This window comes from Amia ocellicauda, chromosome 9 (assembly GCF_036373705.1).
Source record: "Amia ocellicauda isolate fAmiCal2 chromosome 9, fAmiCal2.hap1, whole genome shotgun sequence".
Lineage (NCBI taxonomy): Eukaryota > Metazoa > Chordata > Actinopteri > Amiiformes > Amiidae > Amia > Amia ocellicauda.
The window spans coordinates 20,878,381-20,888,144 of record NC_089858.1 but is presented as its reverse complement, the minus strand read 5'-3'; the positions used below and the strand labels follow the sequence as shown (position 1 = coordinate 20,888,144).

Below are 9,764 nucleotides of genomic sequence, written 5' to 3'. Positions count from 1 at the left end.
CAAGATATCTCCAAATCATTTAAATATATCTGCAAATCAATTAGAAATATCTGCAAATCATTTAAAGATATCTAATTTAAAAATACATTTAGAGATATATCTATATGATTTGAAAATATATTTAAATGATGTTGAGATGATGTTGGCTTGCTATAAATATACAACCTGTGCAGAAATATTTAACTAATCCAGTTAATCTTTTAATCAGGCCAATTAAACTACTGGCATCTTGACTGGAAACAAAATCCAGAGCCTTTGTGGTCCTCATTTGAGATGCCTGTTTTATAGCATTGGAAAAACATCAACTGGGATTATGTCTAATTTAATTAGTATTAATATTAATTGGTATTGCTGGCACATAACACAGATATACAGTATGTGTAAATATAGAATGCTTATTGGACAATCCATGCACATTGGATCCTGAAAGCTATGATTAGCCTTTGCTCTCCCATTCTTGAAATTGTCTTTATATCCCTTCTAACTAGACACAAATGCGGTTTTGCTCTGATGCATATGTTTATTAGTATGTATATTCTTGCTCAATCTAGAAAAGCATTAACAAATGTCTTGGGTTTCATTTAATTAACTGAGTTTTTAGAATATTTGTGGAGATTTAACCACTTTCTTTTGTTTCCAGCTGCTTATTGAAATTGTTCACTCTGACATTCTGAACGCCCTCTCTCCTCTAAAGAATATATATATATATATATATATATATATATATATATATATATATATATATATAATCTTAGGTAGACTTTGGAGTTCCATAACCCTTTATCAATAAATTCAGTACATTTCCATTTTCTTTGAAGCAGTGCTCCCGGAAATGTACTTCTATAATTTACTAGCACTGATAATGTACTTGTTTATATGCACATGTAAAAGCTGCAGGACAATATATTTTGACAATTAAATCAATCTATATTGCATAGTACAGTACGCTACACACAAAACATGTATATTTATACCACATATTACATTATTGTATTTCAGAAAGCAGAGCTGTGTTTTCAATTTCTTGCTCCCAGGTGGGAGGTAGCTTCAGATCTATAATTTCTCTAGTTTTTGACAGCTGAATGGAAGTGGAGTATCAAAGTGAGGTTTGCATTTTCATATGAAATGTAAGGATTGATTATCATTTGGTCTAATTGAGAGTAGGGATAATGATAGGAATGTTCTCAGGATTCAATTGAAGTTGTTTCTTGGTTGTATTTTGACTGGGGAAAGCAAAACTTACTTCTATTACTGGCAATAATACCCCCATAAAATAACTTAAAATACATCTCAAATTGTGACTAAATAATTAAATATTACATACTTTTAAGTCACTATAAATGTTTCACTATGCTTCTGGGTTTGTCCATAAATGTATTTTTATGACAAAACCTGTCGAATCAGATTCTGCACTGTAGGGCAACTTGGCAAGATTTTGTTAAATAGATATACATACATACATACATACATACATACATCCCCGAGATGTTTTCATTTGCTTCGATCTATATAGCTCCGCTATTCCAAGTCACGCCTACAAAGTTTATTATTTTATGATATGTGCGTGTAAATGTAATTATTAGAAGCAAGAAGCTACAACAAACAAAACAATTAATAAAAAATATTGCAAAATCAAGGTTTTACAAATGTATCAATAGCCTCTATTGACTCCTGATCAGTAATCCGATACAATAATTGTTCCGCATTGTACGTAGCCAGCTTCCTATCGGTCTTTTAAAACACCAGCTATAGACAAACAACCTCCTCGCCGTGTGATTTATTTAAGGAATACGATTAACACAAAACACTATTTTATAATGGAATCATATAAAGTATATAAAGACATATCGATTGTTAGCGTTCCGCACTTTTTCCTTAGCCACAACCATGTGGGCTCCGCATGGTGAAGGTGACGCAATGACGCAACACAGGAAGGTTAAAGTTGACGCACTGCGTGTGACGTTTCCGGCCGGCTCCTCTTTCTCTCCTCCGCTTCCCTGGCAGAAGGTCCTTCTCCGAGCTCCATCATGGCGAACGTCGCTGATACTAAACTGTACGACATCCTCGGGGTGCCCCCCAACGCGTCTGAAAACGAGCTGAAAAAGGTACCGTGTGTGCGGGAGCGGGCCGGGGCCGGGGCCGGGGCCGGGCCGGTTCCCTTAGCGACGGCGACTGCCCAGGGATGGTGTAGTAGCAGGAAGCGGTTAATAATGTGGCCTAGTAGTCTGATCCGTTTTAATAGCGCCCAGGCCCGGCTGAACAAGAAACACAGTCGCCCCTGTGCCGGTGTCTGCCCCTCGCCCCGCCGTCCTTACGCAACCGCTTTGTCGGTGAAGCCGGGCTATCTTTCCCGGAACCGCCGAGTTAACCGGCCTAGCCAGGTCCATGTACGCCGGTGAACTGCTTTATTGAGCAGTAAGATATGTAACAATGAAATGACGTTGGTGCCTGTTTTTCATTTTTCACCTGAAATGGACCTCCAAAATAAGTAGAAAATATGTCTGGAAAGGGAAACCGGAAAATGGCGATAAAGGGTTGTAAACATGGACAGTATTCGCCTGTGAAAAATGAACATAAGTCGCAGATTGTAGATCAGCTTTGACCACACTTTTTGTTATTTTTAATTGCAGCTTAAAGTCTTTAATGGTGCCTTTCGTAATTTCCATTGCTCTTTGTCTTAAAATGAAAATACGCGATGGTTGTGAGACTCTTATTATTTTTCTCTTTCCTTTCCTTGATGCACATTTTTAGGCCTTCGTATTTAGACCTCTTCCCATGCTTGTGACAAAATGGAAGTGTGTGCACATTATCATTACCTCACAAAATAAACTGAGGAAAACACACTAGTTTGTCATTCAGTCTAACAACACCTTTAAAGCGTTGCCTGCTTTTGATCCATTTTCATGGTATTGGGCTCTGAAATACCTGGCTTGGTAAGGTAACGTATTTTTGGTTTCACTTCCTGTGAACATAAGCACTTCCCTGAAATCAACACAAGATAATGTGGAAAAATGTGCATCGAGTTTGCCGCCTTAAATGCCAGACTTAAAAATGTACTTCATTGATCTGGAACCTTTTTTTTCCACTATAATCGAGTTGGTGCACTTGACATTGACCACCAGTTTTATACCAGAGATTAAAGTATTTGTATGTTAACTTTCAGATAACTGCAATTATATTTGTAGTGGTGATCCTAACGTAAGGTCTGCACCTTAACATGAATATGTATTTTGTAATTTATTGATGGTTGCATGAGGTGTAATATGAGAATTCCCTGATTTATAAGTTTATAGAATAGCCATTTGAAACTTTACAATTGTCATCTGTTAGCTGGACATAGACTGATGTTTTATAATTGCAGGAAGTGTTTTTTTTTTCTCTCATTATCTGATCCCCTGGTCCTAGCTTGAATGGGTTGACTGCAGAGAAATGAAAAATGGCATACCTTTGCACTCTAGCTAGAAGAGCATGCTGAGTTTGATAGATGTAATAATTCACTAATTTAATTTATTGCTGACTTCTATTACTTGTAGGCCTACCGCAAGTTGGCAAAGGAATACCATCCTGACAAGAATCCAAATGCTGGCGATAAGGTAAGGAGGATTTACTTTGAACAGGTGTATGAATGTCTTCTAATAATTTCTGAACTTATCCTTTTCACAAGAAAATATTATTTTTACATGCAAGTGCCACTTAGTGTTAACTTTTCCAGGTGATTTTTTGACCTTGTAATGTGAATATCTGTGGTTTAGTTTCCCCTCTGATGCACATAATCCCTCTTGACTAACTTGTTACAGTGATCAATTCTCCTTCCATCCTTCTGCTCTTAAATGGTAACTGTAGTGGCTATTTTTTTATTTTTTTTAATGGACAGATCTATGCAGAGTGTAAAGTTTTTAAGTTCACCTTGGTCACTGGTCAATAAATGGACCATTGTGAAATTGTGTTGGTACTAACAGAAAAATCGTTGCCCGAGTTCATTAGCCTGCAATTACTTTTTGTTGAACTAATACACTAGGGAAATAATTGTGGCCTTTGGAAAGCCCCTTTTGAAGTCTGTGGTACAGCAAAGTGGATCTACTTGTATTAGTCCATTTAAATATTCTTATATTCAGATTCTTATCTGTAGTTTGTGGAACAGAAGTAGTCCTGGAATAAATTCAGGCATAAAATGCTAAAATTTAAGATCTGGAGACATCCAAGTGTAGCCGATGTGGGTCGGAGCTCCCTGCCCGGGATTCGAACCACGCACCACCGGCGCCCCTCCGAGCGCTCCGCACCGCAGCGGCTCCAGTGCAGTACAGTACAGTGTTAAGCCCTCTACGCTAAAAGGCCAGGCCTCCTACCACGGGAGGCTTAACACTGCACTACTTTTTACTGAGGGGTTACATTTCTATGTAACAGGCTCATTAAGGCACAAATGAGCCCCATTACACAAGCACAAGAATGTTGTTGAAGAATGATAAAAATGAATTGAAATTTGCTTACCTGATATTCTGACTTTTTTTCTTTCTGTAGTTCAAGGAAATAAGCTTTGCTTATGAAGTCCTGTCCAACCCAGAGAAGAGAGAGCTGTACGATCGATATGGGGAGCAGGGTCTGCGGGAAGGTGGTGGAGGAGGTGGGGGAATGGACGATATATTCTCCCACATTTTTGGAGGGGGGCTGTTTGGGTTCATGGGTGGACAAAGCAGGAACCGAAATGGAAGACGAAGAGGTGAAGATATGGTTCATCCTCTTAAGTAAGTATACTTTTGACACTGGGAGGGAATTTTGTCTTCCATTGAAGCAATTGTAAACCATCTTTGTCTAATGATTATACTTCAGCTGTAAATGGAAGATGTATTCCTGCATTGGTGCTGCAAAGATTGATATTGGGAAGGTCATGTGACTAATTTTCATGTGGCCCAGTTTCAAGATAGTATAAAAGTTTGTTTCCAGTGGAAATATTTAAATTCACTCTACCAGTCGAATAACCTTGATGAGTGCAGTATTTTTCAATGCAGAAATGTGTGCTTACACAGAGCTAGATATGAAATAAATTAAGGCTGATGAAGATAGGAGGGTTCCAGCATATTATAAAAATCCACAGGACTATGTTTTGTTCATTGTGTTTTAAACCAACTGCCATCTATCTCTCTCTCCACAATAGAGTTTCATTGGAAGACCTTTACAATGGAAAGACAACAAAACTACAATTAAGCAAGAATGTGCTCTGTAGTGCCTGTAATGGGTAAGTGCACTTGGTTAATTTCCCATTTGACAATTGTTTGTTTTGGGTAAGATTTTCTAATGTAAAATGCTGACCTGAAAAGGTAAAATTCAAAGTTTTGGTATCAAATGGAAGAGAAATACTGCAGCAGTCCAAAGTATTGGCAGATAAAATAAGGCTGATGTTCAAAGCTAGTGGATTGTAACTGGGTCTTGTTCTTTATTACTGCAGCCAGGGTGGAAAAACAGGAGCCGTTCAGAAGTGTGTGGCTTGCCGAGGCCGTGGTATGCGTATTATGATTAGACAGTTAGCTCCTGGAATGGTCCAACAGATGCAGTCAGTTTGTTCTGATTGTAATGGTGAAGGTAAAATTTCATTTTTATTTGATTTCATAATGCATGCAATAGTTTGGTTTTGGTTGCTCCTATTTCTGCCATATAAATCTAATACAAATGTCATTGTTTCATGGTAGGTGAGGTCATCAATGAAAAGGATCGCTGTAAAAAGTGTGAGGGTAAAAAAGTGGTCAAGGAAGTAAAGATTCTGGAAGTTCATGTAGACAAAGGCATGAAACATGGGCAGAAGATTACCTTTGGTGGAGAAGCTGACCAGGCACCTGGTGTGGAACCTGGAGACATTGTCCTTATTCTGCAAGAAAAGGAGCATGAAGTAAGGCTTGTGAACTAGGTCCATCAGTATTGTTTGAGATTACACAACAGCTTTTTGATGGCAGTTTTCCCTATTTTTTGTTTTAATGTGAATATTTTAGCAAAATATCAACATTCCACTTAAACCTCTTCAATTTCCCAATGTGAAAATACTTACAAATTTGATTTATTTTTATATGACAGCAGTGACTGTTTGGGTTTATTGTAAATCTTTGCAGAATTACTAGAATTAGAATACTTTTGCTGTATGAATGTTAATGTTCAAAAATGAGCAGTAAATGCTGTTGAAGTACTATTGTGAATGGCTTTCCATCTTAAAATGTAAAGTAAATGTATGGAAACCTATAGCTGTGAAACCTTGATTTATTTCACTAAAGGGCAAACCACTTCACACAGTGAATACAGCGATGGGCCAGCCCTCCCCTTTAGATAAGAGATCCTGTGGCCAGCTGGCTATGTAGACCTCTTTCCGATCTGTCCTGCAATCCTTTTGGGAGACCAACTGTATTGTTTGAGCAAGCAACATGCTGTTCATAGGCATTAATTAATCCAGTGACCATCTCTAAAATCTCACCCCTGTTTGTGTTCTAAATATTCTGCATTACCGAAGGCTATGAAATGTGTGGCATGTCCTCTAATCCTTGAGTTATGTTTTGAATTTTGTTACTGCAAAACCTTGTCACCTCCACACCTTGTCTGTTGCTTTGAAGACTGCTTTAAATAACTATAAAAACACATGTTTCTGGCATTCTGTATTCAATTGGAGAGGCAGCAATACTGTCAAGTATCTACAAAATGACACCATTTTATTACAGTAATCTTGATGTTTTAGCAGTTTGTATTCAGTTGCTTTCTGATTCTTGCAGTTTCTTCACTAAAAGCCTTTTAGCAGTCATGAAAACATGTATTTAAAAATACTTTTTAAGTTTATATTCAGTGAATGCCCTAGTCTTTCTAATGATTTGTAAATTACCCGTTTTCTTCAGACGTATAGACGAGAGGCAAACGACTTGCACATGACCCATAAGATCGGCCTTGTTGAAGCACTTTGTGGATTCCAGTTCACATTGAAACACTTAGATGGAAGACAGATTGTTGTCAAGTACCCTCCAGGAAAAGTTATTGAGCCAGGTATGCATCTGATAGTTGATCTTTTCAGGAGATTGAATGGATGTAAAATTTTTTAAGCCACTTCATATTAAATGAAATGCATGGGTTTTAATTTTTATTTTGGTTTATTACAACGATTAACTTTCTTCCCTCCCCACCCCAACATCTGATTTATTTTAGGTTCAGTCCGGGTAGTGCGAGGTGAAGGAATGCCACAATATCGTAACCCATTTGAGAAAGGAGATCTGTATATTAAATTTGATGTACAGTTCCCAGACAATAATTGGATCAGCCCAGAAAAACTGACGGTAAATAAAAAATAAAAAAATAAATCTTTGTATTTGCAAAAGCAAATTTGGCAAATATTTGATCATTTTAATCTTAATATACCATACTGGTTTAAAAAAAATATATATATATATTTCTCTACCCCCCCCCTTACAGGAACTTGAGGACTTGCTTCCAGCAAGAGCAGAAGCCCCAAATGTCTGTGGAGAAGCAGAAGAGGTTGATCTTCAGGATTATGACACCAGTCATGGTTCAGCAGGAGGACACAGGCGTGAAGCCTACAATGATAGCTCTGATGACGAGAGTGGGCATCATGGTCCAGGGGTGCAGTGTGCTCACCAGTAAACACTTGAGAAAAATAAGTTGCACGAAAAAGAGGGTGGTTCAGATTTTGATTGGGTTGGAATTGAAATGAGTTCATGAACAATCCAGATTGGATCAACAAGTAATTTCTTTTTGCTCTAAGTGTAACTTTTTTTTTGTCATAGTATTTACAGAGTTAATATAAACTTAACATACAAGCAGAAGTTTTGCTCAAACTCAGAACTTTGTCACAGAGGTCTGAGTAGGGGAGAGAAATCCTAAGATAAGACATTCACCACCACATTTTTAGGTTTGTCTGTATTTGTATCTGTGCTTTTTCTTTTTTTACATTGTTTTCTTTGTAGATTTCTTTCTATATATTTTAAATTTGGGGAGGGGGGGAACAACTTGTGTATGAACAGAAACTATTAAGCTTTATATTGGCTGCAGTCACATAAGCTGCTAGTAAATCGAATAAACAATTTCATAGCTTGTATCTGTCCTTATCCCAGGTGCATGTTAGAAAGAATTGGTTTTCTGCACTGATAAGTATCATTAAATGAGTGAAGCCATTAAGAGATATAGGGGGAATCCAGATGTAGGAATTTTACTTCTGTGAAAGGTTTCTGAAGTTGTTAAATAAAATCTTTAAAATCTTTGAGCAATACAGCATGTTATTTGAGTAGTCTGTTTGCCCATGGTGCAAGGTACAAAAACATCCATGTTCTGTAGACTATCTAAGCCTTGCCAATAATGGCTTTTCAAATCTAAAGTGTATCTATTCCAAAATTAGCATGGCTCTCAAGCTGGCACTTCTAGCAGATATTAGTCATTACATCTAATTTGGTAATAACAAAAGGAAAATAAAATTGTTGGAATGTGTTCCCTTTTTTTTCTTGTAGAAATTGGAGGTAGTGCCAAAATACATTTCATTGGAAGGTCTATAGCAACTTTTTCTGATCTGCTAAGTGAGCTGTTGATAGAAATTTGTTTTTCTTCATATTTGAAGTCTGGAAAACTTCTGAACAGCTGAATGTGTGTGAATTAACTAGATGGGATTATGCTGGGTATTATGACCATGAGGAAAGGTTAACACACTGGCTGTGAGAGGTGACCTTTCACGTGAACAAGAACTTTCCAGCATGAAGGTCAGTTTAAGACTCCTGTTAAGAGTCATGTGCAACCCAGTGACTCTAGATAATTTACTAATGTAATTATTCCTATTGTATTTAAGTTAAATTGAGCAGTTTTTGAAATAGTTTTCTGTTATGTATACAACTTCAAAATGCATACACCAATTTATAAAATATACCTTGTCCTGAAGGTATCCATTAATGTGTACTGCACTTGTCCTATATTATTTAATGCAAAAGCTTTAAATATGAATTGCCTAGATGCTTTCAATGTCACCTTCCTAGAGATTAGGAATGGTTTTAAACCTTATAAATGTAATGTGGCGTTTCCTTTCCCCACAAGAACAGATCACTTTGTGGCAGAGTTACTGAATTTATCAGCACTTGGACAGACCCTAGTGTAAAGGATTACATTAACCTGAAAATGATTGCAGACTATATTCTGCATTTATCCAAACTTTAGAAGCCTGTTCTGTAGAACATGATCTTGTAATTGATCTAAATTTTCAGTGTTGATGCACATGTTTGTTCATGTTTACTTGTACAATAAAATAAATCTGTGACATGTTGACTTAAGTATTTAATATTCTCTATCATTGCATGTTCTATTTTATAAAAGCATTTAAAGTAATACAACACTTGGTACCCCTTAGAGTCTTATCAGGTTTGAAAACCACAAGCAGGCCATTAATGACTGTTGGAAGTGTGTTCTACTAATATAGTTTGTAGAAGCAATATCTAATTGTATTCATTTGAACTGTAAACTTACATTTGAGTTAGTCTTTGATGTTTCTACATTATATGCCATGGAAAAAAACTTGTGTGTACTTGTGATAGCTTTAACTAGTTTTAACTAAAAGTAAAGAATTCCATGATCCCAATACAATATTCTTTCTACAGAAACAGTTTAAAAGATTTTTCATCACACGGGTTATCTTAAGTCAATGGTTCTCACTCCTGGTCTTGGAGGAACACCTACAGTGCCCATTTTGTGTAGCTCTCAGCTCTCATTTAATTGAACCTTACATTGTAGGAATTTGCTTACATTTG

General features: G+C 36.8%; 1 protein-coding gene across 1 annotated transcript; it reads left to right on the top strand.

Annotated features, from left to right (window-relative positions):
* The first annotated feature begins 1,947 nt into the window (after positions 1-1,947).
* On the top strand, positions 1,948-9,290 carry dnaja2a (DnaJ heat shock protein family (Hsp40) member A2a). Its single transcript, XM_066713702.1, has 9 exons — positions 1,948-2,105; positions 3,534-3,593; positions 4,519-4,742; positions 5,153-5,233; positions 5,444-5,577; positions 5,685-5,881; positions 6,867-7,011; positions 7,171-7,298; positions 7,435-9,290. Exons 1-9 carry the CDS (start codon positions 2,028-2,030, stop codon positions 7,621-7,623), a joined length of 1,236 nt encoding a protein of 411 aa, XP_066569799.1. The 5' UTR covers positions 1,948-2,027; the 3' UTR covers positions 7,624-9,290.
* The last annotated feature ends 474 nt before the right edge of the window (positions 9,291-9,764 follow it).

Coding starts and splice junctions, on each gene's coding strand:
- dnaja2a (XM_066713702.1), top strand. CDS start 2,028: ATGGCGAACGTCGCTGATACTAAACTGTACGACATCCTCGGGGTGCCC. Junction 2,106..3,533: donor CTGAAAACGAGCTGAAAAAG/GTACCGTGTGTG, acceptor TATTACTTGTAG/GCCTACCGCAAGTTGGCAAA. Junction 7,012..7,170: donor AGGAAAAGTTATTGAGCCAG/GTATGCATCTGA, acceptor GATTTATTTTAG/GTTCAGTCCGGGTAGTGCGA.